Here is a 27,267-nt window from a genome sequence, read left to right on the forward strand (position 1 = left end):
ATCCGCAGGGTGTGGGCGTTTCTCACCTAGTGCACAGGTGAGGAACTGCCCACATTCATGATTGTCCCGCGGCTAATGCTGCAGCTGCTGTGGCCCTCGTCATTTTAAAAAGAAGCGCGAGTCGGTTTTAGGAGGAAGAAAGAAACGTTGAGTGTAAGAAACGATCGGGAAGAAAGAAACGTTCGGAGAGAGAGAATCGATTAGAGAGAAAGAAACGATCGGAGAGAGAAAGGAAAGGAGAGGACGGAGGTTACCGGGAGCAGGAGCGGAAGCAGGTCAGTGAGAGGGAGAGAGCCGCGAAGAGCGAGCGGACGTCGGCGCGGCGAATGAGCCGTGGACAGCTGCATGGAAGCTGGGTGTTAGGCCGACACCCGTGTTTGTGTTGATGTCGCTCCGCTGGCGAGCAGGTAGCGGGAGTGACCAAGGTGAAAGCGACGAGCCGCAGAAGGCCGCAGAAAGGCAGCGGAAGTCGGGAGGCTTGGAGTGGCAGTCCTTGGTGTGAGCGTCCTGGAGACCAAGGAGTCCAAGTCTCGAGGCTGGGATGAGAGCCAAACCGAAGCCAGGGATCGGGAGGTCTCCAGTCTTGCGTGTGTTTGAGGAGGGCAGCTGTAGAGAGCGTCTTGCCTGCTGCTTGGCCCATACGGGATAAGCAGGTGAGACGCATACAGAAAAGCACCGGATTTGTTTTTTGTTTTAAAGACTGCTTCCAGGAGAAGATTTTAACCTTCGTTTTTAAAGGATTGTTGTGTTTATTTATTGGTTTTACCCCACGTTCTTTTTATGGATTATTTATTTAATGAATTTGGAAGAACTGCACTATTTATGAACACTGTTTTTGTTGACTGTTTTAATAAAAGCACTTTTGTACTTTCAACCATCCCCTTGCTCAGATGCTCAATTTGCCTCCATTGACTAGCTCATTCGGCAACATTATCGACGGTGTTGGGTTCAAGGGTTCCCAAACATCAAAGGGAGTGTGGAGCCAGAACCCACATCGTCACAGTCTGACAATGGGTCCAAGGATTTCATCCTGATACCTAATGGCAGCCAAGGTGCCTTTGTCAAGCCTGTAGCGGTCTGTGTGACCCTCCATGGATATGCCTCCCCAGACAATCATTAACCCACCACCAAACTCTGCTCATGCTGAATGATGTTACAGGCAGCACAATGTTCTCCATGGCTTCTCCAGACCCTTTCACTTCTGTCACATGCTCAGGGTGAACCTGCTCTCATCTGTAAAAAGCACAGGGCACCAGTGGTGCATCTGCCAATTCTGGTATTCTATGGCGAATGCCAATCGAGCTGCATGCTGCTGGGCAGTGAGCTCAGGGCCCATTAGAGGACATGGGGCCCTTGGGTCACCCTCATGAAGTCTTTCTGGTTGTTTGGTCAGAGACATTCACACCAGTGGCCTGCTGGAGGTCATTTTGTAGGGCTGTGGCAGTGCTCATCCTGTTCCTCCTTGCCCAAAGGAGCAGATACTGGTCCTGCTGATGGGTTATGGACCTTCTATGGCCCTCTCCAGCTCTCCTAGAGTAACTGCTTGTCTCCTAGAATCTCCTCCATGGCCTTGAAACTGTGCAGGGAGACACAGCAAACCTTCTGGCAATGACACGTATTGATGTGCCATCCTGGAGAAGTTGGACTACCTGTGCAACCTCTGTAGGGTCCAGGTATTGCCTCATGCTACCAGTAGTGACACTGACTGTAGCCAAATGCAAAACTAGTGAAGAAGCAGTCAGAAAAGATGAGGAGGGAAAAATGTCAGTGGCCTCCACCTGTTAAACCATTCCTGTTTTGGGGGTCATCTCATTGTTGCCCCTCTAGTGCATCTGTTGTTAATTTCATTAACACCACAGCAGCTGAAACTGATGAACAACCCCCTCTGCTACTTAACTGACCAGATTAATATCCCATAAGTTTCATTGACTTTATGCTATACTCTGATTAAAAAGTGTTCCTTTAATTCTTTTGAGCAGTATATGTTTCCTTCATCCCCAAAGTACATAATATTTAAAACTAATACAACTCATACTGCTACTGAATTCCAATTGCTACATCTAAGAAACAAAACTCCAGTTAATGATGGATGCGTTCTGACAAATGCTTTAGATAATCTTTATCCTATGAACCTTATAAGTGTATGTATGTATTAAATTTACCACCAGCTACTGACAAATCTTCATTTGCACCACCTGTAGCAAATATACAGTTTATTAAAGAAGAGACTGAGCTGTTGGTGCATGTTAAAAAAAAATTAATTTTAATACACACACTTGACGAGCAAGAATATACAGTGCATCCGGAAAATATTCACAGCGCATCACTTTTTCCACATTTTGTTATGTTACAGCCTTATTCCAAAATGGATTAAATTCATTTTTTTCCTCAGAATTCTACACACAACACCCCATAATGACAACGTAAAAAAAGTTTACGTGATTGTTTTGCAAATTTATTAAAAATAAAAAACTGAGAAATCACATGTACATAAGTATTCACAGCCTTTGCTCAATACTTTGTCAATGCACCTTTGGCAGCAATTACAGCCTCAAGTCTTTTTGAATATGATGCCACAAGCTTGGCACACCTATCCTTGGCCAGTTTCGCCCATTCCTCTTTGCAGCACCTCTCAAGCTCCATGGGAAGCGTCGGTGCACAGCCATTTTAAGATCTCTCCAGAGATGTTCAATCGGATTCAAGTCTGGGCTCTGGCTGGGCCACTCAAGGACATTCACAGAGTTGTCTTGAAGCCACTCCTTTAATATCTTGGCTGTGTGCTTAGGGTCATTGTCCTGCTGAAAGATGAACCGTCGCCCCAGTTGGAGTTAAAGAGCGCTCTGGAGCAGGTTTTCATCCAGGATGTCTCTGTACATTGCTGCAGTCATCTTTCCCTTTATCCTGACTAGTCTCCCAGTTCCTGCCGCTGAAAAACATCCCCACAGCATGATGCTGTCACCACCATGCTTCACTGTAGGGATGGTATTGGCCTGGTGATGAGCGGTGCCTGGTTTCCTCCAAACAAGACGCCTGGAATTCACACCAAAAAGTTCAATCTTTGTCTCATCAGACCAGAGAATTTTGTTTCTCATGGTCCTAGAGTCCTTCAGGTGCCTTTTGGCAAACTCCAGGCGGGCTGCCATGTGCCTTTTACTAAGGAGTGGCTTCTGTCTGGCCACTCTACCATACAGGCCTGATTGATGGATTGCTGCAGAGATGGTTGTCCTTCTGGAAGGTTCTCCTCTCTCCACAGAGGACCTCTGGAGCTCTGATAGAGTGACCATCGGGTTCTTGGTCACCTCCCTGATGAAGGCCATTCTCCCCCGATCGCTCAGTTTAGATGGCCGGCCACCTCTAGGAAGAGTCCTGGTGGTTTCGAACTTCTTCCACTTACGGATGATGGTGGCCACTGTGCTCATTGGGACCTTCAAAGCAGCAGAAATTTTTCTTTAACCTTCCCCAGATTTGTGCCCCGAAGCAATCCTGTCTCAGAGGTCTACAGACAATTCCTTTGACTTCAAGCTTGGTTTGTGCTCTGACATGAACTGTCAACTGTGGGACCTTATATAGACAGGTGTGTGTCTTTCCAAATCCTGTCCAATCAACTAAATTTACCACAGGTGGACTCCAATTAAGCTGCAGAAACATCAAGGATGATCAGGAGAAACAGGATGCACCCGAGCTCAATTTTGAGCTTCATGGCAAAGGCTGTGAATACTTATATACATGTGCTTTCTCAATTTTTTTTATTTTTAATAAATTTGTTAAAATCTCAAGTAAACTTTTTTCCACGTTGTCATTATGGGGTGTTGTTTGTGTAGAATTCTTAGGAAAAAAATGAATTTAATCCATTTTGGAATAAGGCTGTAACATAACAATGTAGAAAAAGTGATGCACTGTGAATACTTTCCGGATGCACTGTATAGTTGCCATTTCTGATAGTACCAAGAAAATACTGTATTAAACAGTTTAAAATTTAATGACCAAAGCTAGAATAAAAAATGTATCCACGTTCCACACTGCACTGCCAAAAATGTTACGTGACACAAGAAAAAACGAATACTGTCCATTTTTAATTATAGTTTAATAGCAGCAGATAAAAGCTATTTACATTCATACAATGAAATTATGTAGTATGCATTGATATCTTAAACAACTAAATGATAAAGATGGATAACATGGGGGGGAAGGCAACAAATTACATTTAAAAAAAAATCTTAAAAATAAATAACATTATGGTACCCTCTCCCCTTAAAAAAAAAAAACTAAATTAAAAATCTGACATACACATGGCCACTTATTTTAGTCTGTTTACTGGACAGTCTTGGCTGCTTAATTCAGTGGCTTTGTGGCTCCCTCTCTGGCCAGTCGATCTGCTTCCTCATTACCTTGATAGCCTGCATGACCAGGAATATGAATCTGTTCACAAAAGAGGAAAAGGTTAAATCTGACTTTTTTTTAACCTTAGTTTTAACAAACTTTAAAAGGATAAGTCTGGTATTTTTAAGATCAAAATTATTTCTTCACAATCATTGCATATACAGTATATGCCACATAAAGTTGTCTTCCAAAGTTTAAAATGTATAAAAAAAAAGTTTAAAAATGCCTTGTTTGTTCTTGCAGCTTGCAATGGGGATAAGGTGCCGGAGTCCACAGGTGAATGAAAAAGACGGAAAAGGTAGTGTATGCAATAGAGCAGATTGAAGCGCCACAAACAAATTATCAACTCAAATGCATGTTGAGTTGCTCTTGCCAAGAAAATGATTTAAAAAAAATAAAAAAAAAAAACAAAAAAAACCACACAACACCCAACACAACACTTAGAAAAAAGGGTCAGAGTCAATAAATTCACCGACATTATCATTACATTCAATCTACAAATACACGGGGAAGACATGTAAAAACTCATGCAGACCTGCAAGAATTACAGCGCTGTTGTACCTGGAGAAGCCAGCTTAAACGAAGCTCCTTGGACAGTGGCGGGCAGGAGGAGGACACATGGACATTGTGCCTATAGAGCACTTTGGACACTTCTCCCCACTGCTAGAGTCAACTGGTGCTAATGCCTACCTGCTAGCAAGTCTCGGATGTGGAATCTGACTTTGGTCAGCTCACAAAACCGGGGGGAAACCATGAGGATACAGAACAAGGTGCAAATCAGTGTAAAGTGATTTTATTTCTCAACAAATAATGTTCCAATTCAAATGTGCAGTGTATTCTTTCAAATAATCCGCAATAAATAATCCCAAGTAAAATTCAGTCATTCGTGGAGGTTAAAAGTCACAAAAAATAAATAAATAAATATACTCCAAATTGTTATAATCAGAAGGTTAAAAGCATCACGTCAGGATCTGTTCTTAATTATTTCTGAGCCTCTGTGCCTTCTCCAAAAACTGACATCTTCTCAGCAAGAGGAGATATCCTTAGACAGGTGCAGTCAACTCTTTTTATCCAGATCATGTCCTCGCCACCATCCTTTGACATCTGTGGGGACCCGATCAGCCCTGTTCCCTTTTCCTGCCACTGTCCCTTTACATCTGCAAGAATATCTCAGAGCATTTGGTTGCTTCAACAACTCTCAATGCATAGCAGGAGTGATCCTACCCCAGAGCACCACTGCTCCGCTTGAGGCACCATTTCCAACAGCCCACCTCCTCAATGTTAAAGTACTGGCTCAGCCCTGGACCCGACTCTTCCGTCCTTCCTTTTAAACTACTCTTCATTTCTTGTTTCTTCATTTGATCTACAGGCCTGTCCTAGTCAGGCTCCTTTTACCCCTTGTTGGCATAGGTGCTTCAATTATGATCCTCAAGAGTGCTAATGAGGAAACCTGCTGAACTAACCGCATCTGCACGTGAATGCATTGTCAGCCAGTTTGATCATCAGCAACCAGGGGATGCACCTGTAAACACCCCTTCCTCCGAGGGCACGGTTTTTAAACTAAAAACACACATTGCCACAGACTTCAGTACCCTTCATCACCATTGTAAAAGGAAAGGGCAGGTGTTGTATTCAGAAAACATGCTTCACTTTAGAACACAATTTCACTTAGCAAATTAATACATACCATGATTATGAAGAATTAACGGATATGAAAAATATCCAACTTACCCTTTAATTAAAACCTTAAAATGCTAAGACACCAGCCAATTACTTTGATATTATCATTTGAAAACAAATACTACATATTACAGTCATTTGGCAGTATTGACCAAGATGACTGGATATGTATGAGAGTACACATAATGGACTTGTGTCCAAATTTGTGTTGATTTCCAACTTTTCATCTACAGGGGACATAAATAAGGACCAACAGACATTTTTTGTCCACTTTGGAAAAAGAATGAAGTCGATCATAAATTAAATTTTAAAAATGTCTTTTTTACACAGTAGAAGCTTCTACTGTATTGCTTTCCATTATAAAATGTACACTTCGCAAATTAGCAGCCACTTGCTCATTCAAATTATAAATTACAAAGTAGTTCAAGTAAAGAATGCACTTTGACAAATGAATACATTGTATTACAGTCATGATTAATATTACAAGATGTAGGAAATATAAAAACAATATACACAACCATAATGACATATTTCAGTTATATTTCCATAATCCTTGTGTTTCAATAAATTGTTATTTTGTTTCTTACAACAAGTGTGCTTCAGTTACTTTACATCTAACAGCTAGAAACCTCTCCAACAGAGAAAAGTATGTGGGGGTCTTACCACACTGTTTAATTACTGCCATTGCCAGAGGCAAAACTGATAATTAACTGATTAAGTAACATCAATCAATTCTCATATCCATTCACCTTTCCTACATAAATATGGCATCCCTGAGTGGGCATTTAAAATTCTAAATTTTCCTAACAGTTTTAATTTTAAATACACACACACACTCACAGGACTGCAATAGTATAACCAACCTTATATCCTTTGCCAGTGCACAACACTAAAAAGCAACTATGCAACAACCTTGTCCTGTGAACTTCATGATTGTAAAAGCTATACATGTGTGTAAATAGTAAATTATATAGGAGAAGAGAAACAAAAAATTGAAAGCATGAAAAACATTTCACCACACAACTTTCATAAGTATACGGATTCCTCCAAATGCAACAGTTTGAAAATGGCACTACAGGTCAGGGTATTACTATGAAGTTGAAACATCTACAGTGAATGACACGGATAAATGTCCTATGTATCAGCAAAGCTGGTTTATAAAAGACTGAAGAGACACAGGCCAATAATAAGATTTGTTAAACCATAAAAAAAAAAAGTCTGAAAACTATTTTAAATGAGACTGCAAGTGTGACGAAAACACTGAAAGCAAGAAAACACTTTGGTTCAAATGCAAAATCTCAAAGTTGATATAATTATTGCTATTTTACTGTCAAGCATGTTAAGTATGTTAGGAGGTCATGTTGTGTCAACCAAAATAAATCACTTTGACAACTGTACACTATTGGAAACAATGAAAACTCACCCAAGTAATCTGCATTCCCTCTGTTGCCTTGTCAAGCTTCTGAAAATCATCTTTATTTGTTACACTACCACCAGAATTTAGCTTCCATCCATTTGTTTTCCATTTCTTTATCCACTTTGTAATACCTTAATAGAGAAAAAGAAATGCATAACCCATTTTGAATCCTTCAAACTAACACTATTGTTTTCCAAAAGGGTTAGGTACAGAATTTAAAGGTTAAAACAACAATTTTAAATGTATCAGGGTTCATGCACAAAATTACATTTGAAATTTCAGGACTTTAACTTTTCCAGTACCATCCAGCACAAGAACCCATTAAAACTTTACACTCCAGTTCTGATACAGCAAAGTTACATAAACCTAATAACTTAAAATATGTGGCCTATTTTAAATTGCTAACTACTTATAAAAACCGACACTGAAGATCATGCCTTTTTGGTATAGTAATAACTGAGTAACACAGTATTTATGCAATTTTGGGTAGGGACATTACATTTTAAAAACAGATATATAACAAATCTGCTGTTGTATATGTAGTGTGCACAGAGCTGGTTCACGCCAATGTTTCAGTGTATGCAAGCAAAAGATGCAACAAAATCATTAAAAAAACAGAACCTTTACTTCTAATCACCCAATACCTATTTGGCAAATGATTATAAAAAATAAATTTTGGCATAGTTTAGGTAGTTAACTGTTGTGGATGAAAAGTACAATATACATCCTGGGAAGGGTGTCCATTTATACTGTACTAGCAAAATACCCGCGCTTCGCAGCGGAGAAGTAGTGTGTTGAAGAAGCAATGAAAAAGAAAAGGAAACATTTTGAAAATAACGTAACATGATTGTTAATGTAATTGTTTTGTCACTGTTGTGAGTGATGAGTGTTGCTGTCATATATATATATATATATATATATATATATATATATATATATATATATATATATATATATATATACACACACATACACACACATATATAAACATATATATACATATACATACATATCTACATATATACACACACAGCTATTTCGTATCAGTGCAATATGCTGCTTGTTAAAACGGATAACTCCCGCTCTTACGTGCAAGTCTGCGTGGATATTATGAACTATCGTATTTGTTCAAGTTCTATTTAAATTTTAAATAGAAGGAATTTTTATTTAGTCGACAGAAATATCTTTGGTAGGAATGGTAAAACAGACAGGAATATTATTCGTGAATAAATCAACTCAAACCTTAAATAACTTAAAAGAACAAACATTCAAATTTCTTTACTCTTATGTAAATTTATATAAAAATAAACTTAGATTTTAAATATCCCAAAAGATTTTGCTCTCCATAAAAATATATCCTTTCAAAATTATACAAATTCAAATATGAACATGCTGCATAACAAAACCTGGAAATATAAATAAAATGTGTTCCTTTCAGCAATAACAAATCAAATCATTAAGTTGTCTTTGCTCATATGTCATTTTAGAGCTGGACGCCTGGCATCTTTTTGGCAACAGGTTCGTTTATGTTTGGTGTGAGGTTCTGTGTTGTGGAGATTCTCAGGATGGATTGCAGGTGCTCATCAGTGAGGCGACTCCTGTGTGCTGTTTTGTTATTCTTTATCACTGAGAAGAGCTTCTCACACAGATATGTGCTACCAAACATGCACAAGGTTCGAGCGCATGTAGACGGACTTTTTGTTCTTCAAAGTCACCAAAGCGCCGTGCAAACTCAGTGCTTCGGTTTATCAGCAAAGTGCGATTTGGGAACACCGTAGTGACGACTTGGTTTAACATTACTTGGCAACAGGGAAAGTTGCACTGGTGCATTTGTGTCTCCCATAAAAGCAACTTCACTTGAAATCACTTTGTGATTGTGCACGGGTAAAACGTCCGCTGAAGTGTCAGATTCTTATTTAATTCTTCTGCTTTCTGTATCTTCTGCATTGCATTCAGGTCTTTCAGCCTCACTGATGAGCACCTGCAATCCATCCTGAGAATCTCCACAACACAGAACTCCCTGATGTTTTGTCTCATAGTGCCGTCTTAGATTAAATTCTGTAATTACAGCCACATTAGCTCCACAAATGAGACACACGGGTTCAGTAAACATATACTCAGCCTCCCATCGGTTTTAAAGGCTCTATTTTCAGAATCAACTTTTCTCTTCAGCATCGTGTGAGCTAGCTTCGCAATAACTTGCAGCATCATAAGCTAGACTTGATTACAGCGTAAGTGTTGGCAAGGCAGCTGAAGCGCTGCATTATGGGATCTGTAGTTTATTGTGTTACCAGCGCTTCATATACCCGGGCCATTAATAACAATAATACAGTATATAAAATGATCTCGCGGGCTGGATATAATTACACGCCGGGCCGGATGTGGCCCGTGGCCCTTGAGTTTGACACATATGGACTAAATAGAACTTGAAAAGATATATTTTTTCAAATGTGATCGCGCAATTCAGATAGAGTTGGCGCACTACAGCCTGCATGCCTCAATAAGTCATCCTCCCTCGCTCTTACTTTTTACCGTTCATCTAATGAATACACTGAGTATGGCTTTACCAAAACAATCATTGATGGCGAATAAAGTATCCATTATTCGAGTATGTAGATCGGGATATATATATATACATATATATATACCCGCGTATCACAGCGGAGAAGTAGTGTGTTAAAAAAGCTAGAAAAGAAAAGGGAACATTTTAAAAATAACGTAACATGACTGTCAATATACAGTATTTGTTTTGTGAGTGTTACTGAGTGTTGCTGTCATCAAGGATTTGATTATCATTATTTCTTTCAATCAGGTTCGTATTTGTAGGATGTGTTGTGTTCAAGTTACATTCCGTGTTTGTCAATCGTTGTAAAGATGACAGGTTTCATTCATCGATTCGTTTCTTACTGCATCAATAAACAGCTCGTCTTCTTCTTTATCTGAGACCTGACACACTGCATGCACGGGTTTTTTACACTGTCTTCCTTTAGCGGGACATTGACTTTTTCCACCGTGTGCTTTGTTTCCACAGTAGCTGCATTTATGAATATGCTTGTATGTATCAGACGCTTCATATTTTTTGCTGCCTTTTCAATTGTGTAATTCGGTTTTGTTCAGCTCTTTGGAACTGTTGCTTTTATCTGTGCACTGCGCCAGTTCACGTGAGCCTCGGTGTACATGCATCGAAGTTCCCAGTTGTGCTGGTGCCATCTCGTGCTATGTCCATGGCTGTATTTAATGTTACCTTAGTCCTGGCACTTAAAACTTTCTCTCGCAGTTTCGCTGAGTTTGTGCCAAACACCACGCTGACCATCTCATCTTCCTCTGCATAAGCACAGTCCTTAACCCGTGAATATTTAGTGGGAGTTTGCTATTGGATTGCCGCTGACGGACGGCCTTATATGGGCAGGCACTAAATTACAAACGCCAGCGGCAGCCTGTCTATGAACTTAATTTAAAGTGTAGGTTTACATCGTGCTTTGTTTCCGAAGTAGCAGAACTCATCAATATGGTTGTATATGTCACTCGCTCGCTTCTTAATGTTTCGCTGCCTTCTCAATTATATAATGCATGTTTTCTTCAGCGCTTTTTGGAGGTCTTCCTGATTTTCTATGTACTGCGTGATTACGTGAGGCGTGATGATGTCACACGAAACTCCCCCACGGCGTTCAAGCTCATCTCCATTACAGTAAATGGAGAAAAACAGCTTCCAGTTATGACCATTACGCGTAGAATTTCGAAATGAAACCTGCCCAACTTTTGTAAGGAAGCTGTAAGGAATGAACCTGCCAAATTTCAGCCTTCCACCCACACGGGAAGTTGGAGAATTAGTGATGAGTCAGTGAGTGAGTGAGTGAGTGAGTGAGGGCTTTGCCTTTTATTAGTATAGATTACTTTCTATAATCTCTCAAATTTCTTGAGAAAAATTGCCACTCTTCAACAGGGACCTCATGTATAATGCCGTGCGTAGAACTCACACTATAACATGGCATAAGCACAAAAGCAGGAATGTGTTGTACACACAGAAAAATCCAGATGCAGGAATCTGTACGTATGCAAACTTCCACGTTCTTCTGCTACATAAATCCCGATCAGTGTGAAAAGTAACGCACATGTATGCGCCTGCTGTCCTGCCCCAACTCCTCCTAGAATTATACCTCTTTGAATATGTAAATCAATATAAATAGCACTTAAGCTCAGCGTTCTGTGAAAAGACAATGGCAAAACCACGAGGAAAAATAGAACAATTTCAGCAAAAGCCAAGTGGAGGCAAGGAAAAACATACTATTTGTTGGTTTAAACAGTGGTATAAACAACAAAAGGAAGTTTTTGGTCGAGTGACATAGCGCGTCGGGGAAACTTGAAAGCTCAAGTTCACAAAGTCACACAGTGCCCGAAATAAAACAGAAGTCGCTTATCAAAGCCGCCATGAAAAGGAGAGTCGTAACCCAAAGTCTGAGTGTCATATGAAAGCTTATTAGGGTACAGAGAGAAGAAAAAAGGCACACAGTGGGGGAAAAAAAGCACAAAATGTCAACTTTAATCTCAAAATTTCCACTTTAATCACGTAGTTAATTTTGTCATTAAAGTAGATCATCATAAACTTAATATTAAAATCGTTTAATTTAGTTACGATGGGATTTGAGAAACTAGTACGTTAAATGCTTTGTTTTGTATTTGATCTTCTATGTGTTTTGTGTTTGTGAATCACTACGTGTTTCTTAAACTGGCTTTCTCTACCTCCAACAGGACACAGAATCCATTACATTCATGATATTACAGCTCTCTGAATAATTAAAATACTGAGATGTATATGTGATATTTTCATGATGATAGGAGTTAAAGCATGTTATTAAACATGGGAACACAGCGACGCAGTGATTGTGTGCGACCTTCGATAAAATAACTTAGTACGTTTGAAAGAGACAGCACTGCTGCAATAACCTCCAATTCCTGTCCTTACTTTTATTTCTCCAAATACCCAATCGCCACACAATCAGCTCTGCAATAGACGTTAAGCCATCTGTAAGCTTATAACGCCAGTTCTTCAAAACTTTTAAGGAACATTGAAATATCTTCGTAGTACATGTTTAATTATTCTATCCTTCACGCCAGTCCCAGTGAAGCATACGGTGTGAGGCAGGAACAATCCGTGAACGGAGCGCCAGATCCTTGCTAGCGTAGCGACACCGTGTCCTTTAATTAACAACAATATAGATTATTTAAATAAAGTTAACATTTTATCTGTATAATAAACATATTTTGCTGCATTTCATCTTAAATAATATCGTCATCGTATGTAAATACGCGCATTATAAAAAGTGCCTCAGGTTGTGCAATATTATAACTGTATCGCAAGTTTACAGTGAGGTAATTGTACTTATAAGTACAAACAGTTCTAAAGGAGCACTTGGATTGATCGAGTACGCTTAAAGCTCTTAGGATGAAACTGTTTCTGAACCGCGAGGTCCGTACAGTAAAGGTTTTGAAGCGTTTGCTGTGTAAGAAGCAGTTCAAATAGGAAGCATGGCTGAGGCAGTGTGTGCTTGATGCTGTATACCTATAATTCTCTTTCCGATCAGCTACTCCGAGTGGTGCAGTGAGAGTAATATGGAAAAAGATGATCTGCTGTGGCAACCCCTAATGGGAGCAGCTGAAAGAAGAAGAAGAAGGTGCAGTCAGAGTAACAACGCTAAAGCAGCTATGGTATTTAGAATAGTTTGGCCATTTTGTGGACCATTATATTGTTACAGGTTAATTACAATCTGATGCATTAAACTAATAAACAATATGCGGTTAATTTCAGTGTATTTATAAAGCCGCATCACGGATGTGGATCTGAAAAAGAAAGATAAACCACACAGGAACAGTAGCATTGCTTTGACGCTGGGTGCCGCCAATCTGCAAAACCGAGTGGAGAACTTGCGTACGACAGGGTATGAGGTACCATGGAAATGTGTGTGGCTTTACACCAAGTTTAGGTTTTATACATCACGATTTGAACATGGAAATGTTAGTTTGCAACTTTTCTATATGTACTCACCATTTATACATGAGGCCCCAGGACTTGTACAAATACTTCATCACATTTAACACCCAGAGGATTTCAATCACTCACGTTTAGTCACATATAAAAGACAAAGATGGCGATATAGCAGAAGTATCGTTAGAGCTTTCACTAGCACTACTACTGGCTAACTCACTGGCATAGCTGTCAGATGTGTCAATATTCCTGCAGCTGTCAAAAAAAAACCAGAATTACTGGCTTTCTTGCTCTTCTTCAATACATAATGTTTACATGCTTTCATATGGCTTTTCAAAGCAGACTCGCCATATTCCCCAATGTCAAATTTTTTCATAGAGTAATGGCACACAGCCATATGCTTCTCGATTTATTTTGCTGAAGACAATATAGTTCGTATTTTCCAACCACTTCAAGTTAAACATGCCCCTTGCTGGCATTCTGACTGCTCGATATATCACAGTGAAATGTTTAATATACGCAATGTAATTTACCTTGCTAACTATTTACCAATTAACACAAAACACTAATAATTTTACGTGCAGGCTAATGACTACTACAGATCTATACCAGTTTGCACACAGAACACAATGCAAGGTGAAATTTTGGTGTGAGGTCATTATACATTATATTAACGCAAGAACTGGGTGTTTTGTAGGACAAATACTGGATGTTTTGTCTCATGATATACAATTATTGAAATTAACTTTTATAATTTTACATGACTTTTTTTTTTTAGTACTGGACTTTGGCTTGTTAATTTTTCCATTGCTTCAGTGGTTTTCCAGGACCTGTACAAATCCTGATGTATTAACTTTAACAAGGAAATTAAAAAATTAAGGAAAACAAACACGCTGAATAAAAACTGAACAGGAGCATCATTTTTTATATATAAATAAAAATTATGCAAATCCTCAACTTCAATTATCATCACTTAAGGCAGTATGGGGCCAGCAGCAAGTGGCTAGAAGATTTACACCAATAAACTATCAAAATTGAAAATTATAAATTATATGTTGAGAACTTCTTAAATTCAGTGTTAGCAAACATACCATTAATTGTGAACATGCTATCAGTGTAGAGCACAATTTTTGTTATATCCATGCTTTTAGCTTGTTCAATTGCTCGACAGGCAGCCTGAAAAAAAGAAAATGTAATAGATTTTACTGGGACACTGGCTAATATCATGACAAACTAAGCACAAGAAAAACTATTTTGTGTTGTGCCACTCCAAACTATTTTAATTGCACTGTTAAATCATTACACTAAGTGTTTAACATATAAACTTGTTATAGTGAAGGGACACCAAAGCTGCACCAGACAACAGGCAAGGCTGCTGACAAGGAAGGGAAATGCCAAGGAAACCAAAACATGACAATAAGGTTTTTTTTTCTCTTTACAATGAACTGTAGTTTTCAATTCAATTTATTTCCTTTTTTATTGGACTGAAGATAAAGCTCCACCTAATCAGAAAGGAAACCCCAATCCACTACCCTTGTACCTTAATTGTGGAATTGTATCTTAGAAATTTCCCCATTAAGATGGAGACAACACATCTCAACTTTGCAGTAATTAGATCACTCAAAAACTAAGGTTGTAATGCTTCACATGTATAATCTATTGGTCAAATACAGTATATCTGAATATGCTTTTAAAATTCTGTTGTAATGACCAAGCCATTTTCACAATAAATAACTTAAAAAAACTTTCATGTACAAACAAAATGTTGAAAATGTCAGTCAGTCAGTCATCATTCAACCCACTATAACCTAACACAGGGTCACGGAGGTCTGCTGGAGCCAATCCCAGCCAACACAGGGCGCAAGGCAGGAAACAAACCCCGGGCAGGGCGCCAGCTCACTGCAAGGCACACACACACACCAAGCACACACTAGGGACAATTTAGGATCGCCAATGCACCTAACCTGCAGGTCTTTGGACTGTGAGAGGAAACCGGAGCACCCAGAGGAAGCCAGCACAGACAAGGGGAGAACATGCAAACTCCATGCAGAGAGGACCCGGGAAGCGAACCCAGGTCTCCTTATTGTAAGCAGCGCTACCACTGCGCCACCGTGCTGCTATGTTAAAAATGTGCATATCATATACAAGTTTTAAAGGAGGTTCTATATTTGACTTTCTTCTGGCAAGGTTTGCAAGTGTATTATTTTATATGACACTATCTTTACAGTGACATCATTAAAGCGTAATAAACCTAAACACTGAAAATGTGTTCACAGCGTTTTGTAATCAAATTAAAGGAACACAACTACAGATGACATGAACATTAACTATTAACCACCAATGCACCTCTATAGTGGTGTTCCTTATATGGGAAATTAGGGCACCAATTAATATGGACTACTGAAATTCCCCAAAAAAGTGAAGAAAAATACAATAGCTGCTAGGACTGCTCAACGAAAAACACACTTATCTCAAGCCATAATGTGAATATGTATAACCTCTCATTTTGTCATAGACAACTGTGATATTAACAGCACCATACAAATGAATATTCTGGAAATTAAGTGTATGCTATGCCTTAACCTCTGCCACAATATGCAAATTCTGCCACCAACACATAGTACTTTAAGTACAAATTCTAATTCTAATGTAGGAATCAGGCTAGATTAGCTTGCTATATACTGGATAAACAAGGTGTTTAAAAAATTGCTTGTAGACTAATCTATAGGCTATTATCCTATAAATATAACAAATGCCCTTTATGTTACAGATTAATTTGGTTTCACTAATTAAACCAACATTCTAGTGTTACTATTAGAACAAGAAGGGAAAAAATGGTTATTTTACAGATAAACAGCTTAAAAAACACCTCAGTTTTGTAATTTACATAGTTTTCAGTTTTTAAAAAGGACTATTGAGCATCTAGCTACCAAGATCTATGGCAACACTTTATTTAGTACTATGTATTTAAAAAAATAAAAACTCCTTTTCAGTAGATTCAAGGATTTTCACCAGAATTAGGATGTCCTACAATTGACATTGACACCTTTCAGGCTGATTGTTTCAAGTGTTTTTTTGCTATGTCAGGTTCTCAGAAACAGCAGAGCAATAGGAAGTTATGTAACTTTTTGATCAAAAGGATGGTGTAGGAAAAGTAGTGAGAATTGTATTGGTTAATTAACAAAAAAGCCTTCAGCAATGCAAGTAATTAAATGTAGGATGAGCGTTACCAAATTATGTATTTCTCCTGGACCTTTCTCTATAGAAAGACAGTCTCCAGTCATTACACACACTCTTTCCTTGTGATGTGGTTCTTTGTTCATGGTGTACTGTGCTTTTCCAACTTAGGCTATTTGTGGTGTCCTCTTCAGCTTCATATAGAAAAGCATTACTTCTTTCTGGCACAAAAATTTAGATGAAGTTTCCTTCTTGAAGTATTAGTTGCTTCATAGTCTTTTTAGACTAGACTGGCACAAACGTTGGCTTGGCAAAGTGGATCTCAGCTTTCAGGTCCACAAAGAAGAGATTGTCAGCTTTCAGAATGCAGGTTTTAAGAGAGTGCTAGAGCTCATTTCTAAAGGGGGGCCCATAACAGTTCCCCAAAAGAGAGGAGTGCAGATAGTTTTTTAAGGAAGGTATAATTTCTTATGATTGGATTAAAGTTACTTCCAGTTACAGAACCACTGCCTGCTCCTAGCTGCATTATCTTGTCCATCACTGTTGTCTCTCATTGAATTATAGTTCATTGTTTGATCTTGATGTCTTCTGGTGTGAATCTGGCCTCTGCAAAGATGTCAGTTCATATGAAAACAAAGGTGAAAGTCAGCGTTGAAGTATGGACTGACCCTCGTAAGTAATACAGTTCAGCCACTTTCTGGAATTTAGGTGCGGGGTTGGTGCAGCTGGATGTCAGCATGCCTGTTAACTCTTTTGTCTTAACAGTCCTTGTGTACCACTAAACCACCTAGCACCTTTGTCCTACAATTGTACATCTAGGCCAGTAGGTATCTGCTAAGAAAGGGCATTATCAATGTTTAGAGGTAACATCCACACGCATTCCCCCCCAACTTAAAAACTAAATACCCCAAAATCTCAAAAATGCCTTGAGGGATTTGACTGAAATTTGGTGATGTTATAGAAAAAATACATTTTGGATTTTGACATCTGTAAATATTATGTTAACTTACATGCTTTTTAGGCAAATAATAGACTTAGTAGAAGTGATTTACAGGCTACTAACAAATAAGACGAATGGACGGCTAAAATGGGGCGGTGTCCTGGATAGGAAAAAAGATTTGATCATGCTGTGAAATGTAAAGTGAAAGTTCAGCAAAACTTGAGGAAGATGCAAAGCTCAGTGGTTAGTAAATGCTATTTTCTGTCGTTGACTCCCAGCAGACTCTCATCTTAGTTATCTTACCCTATAGCCCCTGGTTGCAAGGCTGAAAACGGATCTACAGTCCCACTCCCGCTCAATGGTGGCACTTAAAACATTATAAGGACAAACGTTGGTTTTAGATAGAGGTGCTTGAATTTCTAAAGGGGAAGCCACAGAGATTGTGTTACAACGCTCAAACGCATTCCTCGCTCTTTACATTAATACCTTAGTGTAACAAAGCAGAAGCTCCTAAGTATATCCACTTCAAGCACTGCTTTGCATATACATTTAAATCTGTGGATTTTAAAGGGGGACTACATATAACTGACGAAAAAAATATGAAAAGAAATACAGTACTGTACTTGAATAAAACAATGTAAACAAAGGAAAGTCCTAAAGATCGAATGATATTTACTCAAATTTCATATTATTCCTACTGGATTGCCAGTTTTTATTTCAAAGATCACAATTTTCTGTAAAATTGTGTTTTGCAATGACCATCAACAAAAGCCAAGTCACTACGAAAATCAGAAATTGATCTAATGTAGGAATGTTTTACTCATGGACAATTGGGTATAGCATGTTCAAGAGTAAATAGCACCAATGACCTAATAGTATTATTACTTACTAGCAAAATACCCGCGCTTCGCAGCTGAGAAGTAGTGTGTTAAAGAAGTTATGAAAAAGAAAAGGAAATATTTTAAAAATAACGTAACATGATTGTCAGTGTAATTGTTTTGATAGATATATTATATTATATATATATATCTATCTATCTATAGATATAGATATAGATATATACACACACACATCCATCATACAGTACAGGCCAAAAGTTTGGACACCCCTCCTCATTAAATGTGTTTTCTTTATTTTCATGACCATTTACATTGGTAGATTCTCACTGAAGGCATCAAAACTATGAATGAACATATGTGGAGTTATGTACTTAACAAAAAAAGGTGAAATAACTGAAAACATGTTTTATATTCTAGTTTCTTCAAAATAGCCATTTTTGATTACTGCTTTGCACACTCTTGGCATTCTCTCGATGAGCTTCATCAGGTAGTCACCTGAAATAAAACCACAAGGCAACGTATATCTGAGGTGCAATTGGTTACATTATTTTGTTTTCCAATTGAAGCACAGGCAAGTGAAGTGACTTGCTCATGGTCAAAGTGTTAGTAGCAGGATTTGAACTCATAATATCCGGTCCTTAGGTCCAAAGCCTAAATCATTACATCTGACAACAGCAGCCCATGCTTTTAAAAACATTACAAATATTGTATACAGAAAAGCATTTACTTAGTTATATAGTATCTGACACACCCGATTGACTGAAGGCTCCGATACCCATTGTCTGTTTCTTATCTGTTCTATCACATTTACGACAACAGTAATGGCTTTTATATCACAGTGATTGTACAACATTTTACCCACTAAATTCCGTTTGGCTGTACTTTTAAAACAGGGACAGTTCACTACATGTTAATGACATGAGTGTTTCTGCTTAGCACTGGAGTTACAGATCTACCCGTGCACCACCACCATCATCATTCTGTATTATTTAACAAACTGGAATAATAGTTAAAATAAACTTTACTTACCAGTATTTCAGCTCTTTGATTAGTTTGCCTGCCTGTTAATCTCTCAGCCACATTCCTACAAAAAATATTAATAAACCTAATTAGAAAGTAGAAAAACATCGTGATTTGGGGAATATATAAACACACATATACAATAACAAAGTATAGAACAGGAGAAGGCAACAAGTGTCTATATTTTGACATTTTTTTCAAGTTTTACAAATCCAAGATATACAATATCTATTAGATCAATAAATCAGAAATTACACAGCAGTGCATGTCTTTTTCGTTAATTAAAAAAAAAATATTCAGTAATAGTATATACATTTACCAAGAAATCATGCATGTATTTGAAGTAGTACTTAACAGCTTATACAGCATGGAATGAAAAAGTATATAAACTATGCATAAAGGAATGATTCTGCATTTAAATTGCAATGATAAATTACTTCCAAACCTCTTATTTTCCCACATCTCTCTCAAAATATTTTCATAAAATGTTATTGGAAATAAAAACTCCCAACTATCATTGGTATTACTAAACTTTCTATTTTAAATTATGAGAGAAATCAACTTCAACAAACAAAAAAATGTATAGATTGTGGTCCCAGGCCGGGGCTGGAGCCTGGCCAGGGCGCCCAGGAGGACCGGAGGAGGGCTTGTGCCTCCTCCAGACCGCGAGGAGGCGTCCGCCCTGGTTATGTTGGGGGCCTCGGGTAAAGGGCTTGGAAGCTCAGCCCTGTAGGGACTCGTGGCCACTGCCAGGCGGTGCCCCAGTGCCTGAATATCCTGGGAGCCCAGCACTTCCACTACACCAGGAAGTGCTATGGGGGGGAAAGACGACAGGGGACACCCGGACGGCTTCCAGGTGCGCAGCCGGCACTTCCGCCACACTGGGGCGTGACTACGGAGGAATGCCAGGAAGAACTGGAGCCCATCCGGGTTCCCATTTAAGGGGCCCCCTCCCTCCAGTCATCGGCGGAAGTCGGGTGGAAGAGGACGGAGCTGGAGAAAGGACTGGAGGCGGCCAGGAGAGAGAGGCACGAAGGACTGTGTGGCCTGGACATTAGGGGATCGGTGCTGGAGGCACTGGGGTTTGTGCACTGTCAATATTATTAGAAATAAACGTGTGTTGGGTGAAATATGATGTCCGCCTGTCTGTGTCCAGGCCAGCGTCCACAAGATACAAACATATTTATACAGTTAGGCTCATAAGCATTTAAACAGTGAAAACTGTCACTGTATACACCACCACAATGGATATGAAATGAAGCAATCAAGATATGATTGAAGTGTAGAGTTATAGCTTTAATTAAGGGGATTTAACAAAAATAATGCATAAGCCATTTAGGAAGGATAGCCATTTTCATACATAGTCCACTAAGCCCCTGCCTCATTTTCATGGACTCAAAAATAATTTCACAAATTAACAATCAAAAATATAATTGTATAATTTTCAATACTTGGCAAAAAAATTTTATTCAGTCAATGACTGCGCGAAGTCTAGATCCCATGGACATAACCAAAATGCTGGATTTATCCTTAGTGATGTTTTGCTACCCCTTTACTGCAACCATCTTAAGTTGTTTCTTGTACTTTGGTCTTTCTACCTTCAGTTTAGTCTTTAGCATGTGAAGTGCATGTTCATTTCAGTTGAAGTCTGGTGACTGACTCGGCCACTGAAGAATATTCTACTTGTTCTCAGAGAAATGCACTTGGGTTGCTTTTGTAATATTTTACCATTCATCTGCACCGTGGTGGCTTATCCAATCAAGTTTTAAAGCATTCGCATCATACACTTTAGAATTTTTCCTGGTGCTTTTGTCAGCCATCATATCATCGATAAACACTAATAATCCACTTCCACTGGCAGCTATACATGCCCATGCCATAACATTGTCTCAAGTGATGATGTGATTCACATAATGAGCCATTCCCTCCCCTATACTCTTCTCTTTCCATCACTCTGGTACATGTTGGTCTTTGGGCAGGCTTTTAAATTTATTTATTTTTAAAAAGGTTTTCTGTTAAAGTCTAATTTTACCTATTTTGATGCTTATCTGTGGTTTGCACCTTGTGGTAATCCCTCAATATATTTGCTTTCATTAAGTGTTCTCTTGATTGTAGATTTTGACAATGATTCGCCTATCTCGTGGACAGTGTTATTGACATGGTGTCAAAAAATTTCAACATCTAGCCAAGGAAAGAATTCTGCAATAACCCAGCACAGCTGCCTTTCATTGTCATCCAGGCCTTTTGGAGTCACTGACCTCATCAGTGTGGTCCTTTTTACGGAGGTACCAAATTGTTGATTTGGCAACTTCTAATGTTTTTGTTCTCTCTAAAGAGTTTTCATTTTTTTTTCCTCTCAGCCTAAATGATAGCCTGCTTTACTTAAATTCCCTTCAAAGCTGTCAATACAATATGTAGCATAGTCAGAACTTAAACATGTCGGATTTTGTTAACAGCGGAAAAACTTAAAGATTTATACAATAATACTCAACTCCAGCCATCCTGATAAATGATAATTTAAAATGCACAATAGTTGGCTTTAGAAAAAAAATCATACAAAGCACTTTCACTCTTCCAAAAAATAAAAAATAAAAAAAAAATAAAAAAATAAATCTTCATATCACAAGGAAGCATTTATCATATAAATAAAACATGATAAATTACATACACTGATGCATGGCAACTAAATACAAATATTCAGAAATGTAATAAAAAATATAGATAAACATCTGTTCTTACTTAGGATGGTCTGGTCCCCAGTACACTCCTATTCCTGCTCTGGCCATCTTATATCCATTAGAAGAACAACACCCATCAGTGTACACTACTACTGCATTTCCTAAAACAGAAAATAAAAGATTTTTCCAGTGCCTTTCTAGGTAGCTGTTGGACTCTCAGTAGCTGCATTTACAAATCTTTTCACTTGGAGGCTGTGCTTTGATAAGATACATTATTAATCAGTTTCTGGACAGTGTGAGAAGCGTTCAATTTCTTGACTGACAGAGGTCCAAACACTTAGACAAAGCTATGTTCAGTTAATTTATATATTTTTTAACATCTTTTTATTTTTGACTTCTTTAGAATGTTTAGTCTTCATTTTCAAATATGGTTTCACGTTTACTATATAACCTATAGTTCCTAAAAAAAAATTTTTTTTTTCTCCAGAATACAAGGACTTCAATAATGCACAGACCAATCATAATACAGTTTCATCCTTGTAGCTGTTAGGGCAATTTCTGTCATATTTTAAAACAAACTTACTAACAATACAATTTTAAGCTATTTACTTGTGCATTTCAGTATGCACAACACAATTACAATTCAGAAGAATTTGTATTATTTGGGGGCGGCATGGTGGCACAGTGGGTAGAGCTGCTGCCTCGCAGGGTCCTCCCTGCGTGGAGTTTGCATGTTCTCCCTGGCTGTGTCTGCGTGGATTTCCTCTGGGTGCTCTGGTTTCCTCCCACAGTTCAAAGGCATTCAAGTTAGGTGCACTGGCAATCCTAAATTGTCCCTAGTGTGTGCTTGGTGTGTGGGTGTGTGCGCACCCTGCCCTGGGTTCGTTTCCTGCCTTGCGCCCTGTGTTGGCTGGGATTGGCTCCAGAAGCCCCCCCGTGACCCTGTAGTTAGGATATAGTGGGTTGGATAATGGATGGATGGATGGATGGATATATTATTTGTAATGTAATAATGTTTTACTGCTTGAAAAAGCAGGAGTGCTTTTACAGGGCATTGTAGAAAAAGGATCATATTAAAGTTTTTCAAACTTTAAACAATTCACAGCACATGACTATTCAGTTGTGGTTATAATGGGCACATGATTTTCGGAGCTTGCAAATGGTTCCAGAAATATTTCCATTTAACAAATCTATGTTTTTCAGTAGTAACACTAATTCTGCATCCTCCTACTGTATACAATAACTGTTGTAAGAAGAAATCCCAATGCTAAAACTGAAATGCAAGCCTTGAAAGGTGCAATGCAAGAGACAACTATAAAGTCAAAGAGCATACACTGGTACACACACTACACGACGAAACAACTCGGGATCCCAGGTGGGCAACCCCCCAGGCAGACATGTGGTCCACTCCCACCTTCCGGAAATGACCCTCTATCTGCCACAGCCAGGTGTTACGTGGGCGACCCCTTGGCCTGGTCCAGCCACTCGGGTCCCCAACAATGAGGATCCTACGAGCTGGATCACCCACAGGGAAACGCGCCACATGGCCATAGTGCCATAACTGACCCTCCCTCACAATGCAGGTAATGTGCCTCATTCGGGACTCCATGAGCAACTGCTCATTCGACACAAAGTCAAACCAATGGTACCCTAGGATTTTCCGGAGAGACACAGGAGTCCAGTCTTCGCTTCAGGTCACTGGATAGCGTCCATGTCTCGCAACCATATAGCAAGACAGGACGCACCAGGACTCTAAAAAATTGGACCTTCATCCTTTTGCACAGATATCGGGAGCACCACACACCCCTTTCCAGCAACCTCAAGACCCCCCACGCTCTCCCAATCCACTACTGACTTTATAAAAAGAGTGTTACCAGAGACATGAATGTCACTGCCAAGGTAAGTAAACCTCTCAACAAGGTCAACACTCTCTCCGCAAACAGACACACTGCTGATGGCTGTGCCCAAGAGGTCATTAAAGGCCTGGATCTTGGTTTTTATCCAGGACACTCGCAAGCCCAGACACTCAGACTCTTGAGCACCCCGATCAGAGCCTCCATTCACTCCGCGAAGATCACAGCATCGTCAGCAAACTCAAGATCCATAAATCTTTCTTCACCAACAGATGCCCCACAGCCGCTAGACCCCACGACCTTGCCCAACACCCAGTCCATACAACCATTGAACAGAGTAGGAGGAAGAACACACCCCTGACAAGCCCTAGAATCAACTGGGAAAAACACAGAGGTTCTGCCTCCACTTTGCACAGCACTCACAGTACCAGTGTACAGGCTGGCCATGATATCCAGCAACCTCAAGGGGATCCCGCAAACCCTCAGGATGTCCCACAGGGTAGCTTGATCAACTAAGTCGAACACTTTATGAAAATCGACAAAGGCTGCAAAGAAACTCTGCAGATATTCGCGTTTGCACTGCATGAGAACCCTCAGTGCCAGGATGCGGTTGATGGTAGACTTCTTGGGAGTCAAACCAGACTGTTCCAGTCACTGGTATGTGAGCAAGTGATCACGGATCCTATTGAGGACGACCCTAGCAAGGACCTTACCCGGCACCGAGAGCAGTGTTATCCACCTGTAGTTGCTGCAATCCAGGCGATCACCCTTACCTTTCCAGATAGGGACAAGTCCCGTTTTCCAGTCAGTTGGGATGATGCCAGTCTCCCAAATTGAAGCAAAGATTGCTTGCAATGCCAGCCTTACCAAAGCCTGGAGAAGTTCACTCTGGATGCCACAGATCCCTGCAGCCTTTCATCCCTTTCAGCTGGTTCACCACCTGTACAATCTCAGTGGGATTGGGTGGGTCACAGCTAATTGGAGAATGAGCTTTCAGAACCATGGACCCCAAGATGTCCAACCTCCTAGCCAGAGGATGAGCTTTGAACAACTGCTCAAAGTAGCCAGGCCAGCGTGTCACAACTGCAGTGTCTATATAGATAGATAGATAGATAATTAATCCCGAGGGGACACTGAAGGGAAATTCACTATGAACGGGACAAAAGAACACATCCGGCCAGTTAATATTCCACATTTAACATGGATTTTAGAAGCACACTCCATCCCAATTAAAAAAATGGAGGGAAGTGGATAGAGAGAACATGCAAGGGAAAATATTTAAAATGATGATATCTCAGCTATGAATCTAATTCAATTTTAAGCTGTATAATGTATTATCAGTAACCATTGTCCCTCTGCAATTCACTGCTTAAAAGTGAGTATTTAAATAAAAAGCATTTAAAGCATGCCTTATATTTACCCATGTAAGTAAAACCGCCTCTTTGTACTGGGATTTCAGCAGGACTAACTGCTGTAGTTTCCAAGTTTTTTTTTCGTTTGGCTGAAGGCACTTCCTCTTCTGAAAGTTTGCTATAAACCCTCTTCATTCCAGTAGAACATTCGACAGGTATTTCACTGGTCATGTCTTCCTTAAATACTTCCTCTAAAAAATCTATGCATTAGAGTGGAAAGAATGAATGATGTGCATTGCTACATTAAACACCGCTCAATAATAACTGACAATTAAATGAGAATTTGTTGTTACAGGTTTAAATAAACATTACCCAATGAATCTGCAGTGGGCTCTGAAGCATTGCTACCTACAAATGTCAATGCTTCCTCTTCTGAAGCAAACTTCTTAAATGTTGCAGAAGGAAACTTGTCAACTTGTTTCTTGCATTCCTCCCTGCATCATTAATATAAATGAGATATTTCCGGCTTTTTAGAAAATGTTACGGTTTATACATTAGAGATAAGCTTAAACAGTTATACTAAAGAAGACTTTACAAACCATTACACAAATACATTTAAATCATGACGGTGTGGATATTATGGAAGTGCCTCTCTAGCTGACAGTTAACAAGCATGAGTTAATCTTGTGTCCTGACATGGACTGGCTGCCCATGTTGCCCATTTAAGAGTATTTGAATAAACAGGTTTAGAAAAACAATAAGTCATCTATTACAATGCGTTAGAAGAAATACAGTAATCTATTTAAATCACACATCCCGAGACAAAAAAATAAGTGTAATCACTGACACTTGGCACACTGAAAATCGGTATCACTTGATAATGGTGTTACTGTCATAAAGAGCTTCACACAAATTTTGAGACTTAATTAGCGTATGTACTTTTGTCCCTTATTGCAATAAATGCAATTCCAATCAAGATACGATCTTGAAATTTGAGCAGGTAACGCTACAAGAGGTTCAGTAACTTATACGAACTAATATAGAACCTTAATATGTGCTTCTATAAAGATTAAGCAGACTTGAACAAAACAAGAATAGCGATCCCGACCGAATCTTTACTAATTGGCAACTTAAGTGAACATTTACAAATTTGTCCCAAACAAACAGTGCAGCATCAGCAAGTCCATCCATCCATCCATTTTCGAAGCACCAAGAAAACGAAAAAAAAAAATCCCAGTTCTGTATTTCAGCAAGCAGATGCAGGCAGAACACTGACGTGCAGTTCAGCTTTACAGCTGCTTGTAGAAAATAAAAATGTAATGTATTTCCCGAGTAATTAACACAATATTCGAGTACGCACAATAAAAACTTACCAGGAACCGTAAACCCCTGGTACCTTGCCAGTCTTCACAGCATAGAAATATTTGCCTTTAGCCATTTTCACGAGCCCAATAGGTAAACTTCTCCGAATACTATTTAAAAAACTAGAAACGCTGAACATCCCCTAACTTTTAAAGGGCAGTCTCCTCAGGTGAGTCGCACATTACGTAGCAACTTAAAGCGAAACATGCAGAACGAATGCAATTAAGCCATCTGGCGGCTTAACAGTTTCCAAAGAAAACACAAAACTCCGTTACAGAGTTAAAACAAAAATATCTTTTGGTACATCCAGTAACCCACGATAGACCCGCCCCCACTGTATTACTTCCAGGACAAGAAACAAAAGCCCGGAACAAATTACTCTTTGCAGCGCATGTAATTAAAAAGATGAATTTGTAATAGTTGGCCGCACATTTAAACTTATTTAATCAAAGAACCTACAATTCTAATACTGTTTTAAACAGTGTCTTAGGTTAACGGCGTTGCAGATAGCACGTGACACCGCTCAAGCCCTATAAATAGCGCAGCCGCGCCAGGTACCGTAGGGTTACAATGGGTGTCGAGTGAT

General features: G+C 39.1%; 1 protein-coding gene across 1 annotated transcript; it reads right to left on the bottom strand.

The window, feature by feature from the left end:
- Positions 1–4,251: 4,251 nt before the first annotated feature.
- Positions 4,252–27,192, bottom strand: rnaseh1 (ribonuclease H1). The gene is made up of 8 exons (XM_039748842.1): positions 26,693–27,192; positions 25,692–25,813; positions 25,388–25,579; positions 22,176–22,275; positions 19,446–19,500; positions 14,552–14,636; positions 7,484–7,608; positions 4,252–4,419 (listed from the first exon to the last, which is right to left on the bottom strand). Exons 1-8 carry the CDS (start codon positions 26,818–26,820, stop codon positions 4,333–4,335), a joined length of 894 nt encoding a protein of 297 aa, XP_039604776.1. The 5' UTR covers positions 26,821–27,192; the 3' UTR covers positions 4,252–4,332.
- Between the last annotated feature and the right edge of the window lie 75 nt (positions 27,193–27,267).

Source organism: Polypterus senegalus, chromosome 3, assembly GCF_016835505.1.
Source record: "Polypterus senegalus isolate Bchr_013 chromosome 3, ASM1683550v1, whole genome shotgun sequence".
NCBI lineage: Eukaryota > Metazoa > Chordata > Cladistia > Polypteriformes > Polypteridae > Polypterus > Polypterus senegalus.

What these genes read in the sequence shown, in the direction of transcription:
- rnaseh1 (XM_039748842.1), bottom strand. Translation starts at nt 26,820, where the DNA reads ATGTTCAGCGTTTCTAGTTTTTTAAATAGTATTCGGAGAAGTTTACCT. An exon ending in GCCCACTGCAGATTCATTGG is followed by an intron (nt 25,580 to 25,691) that starts GTAATGTTTATT and finishes TCTAATGCATAG; the next exon opens with ATTTTTTAGAGGAAGTATTT. An exon ending in ATCAAAGAGCTGAAATACTG is followed by an intron (nt 14,637 to 19,445) that starts GTAAGTAAAGTT and finishes TCTTTTTTTCAG; the next exon opens with GCTGCCTGTCGAGCAATTGA.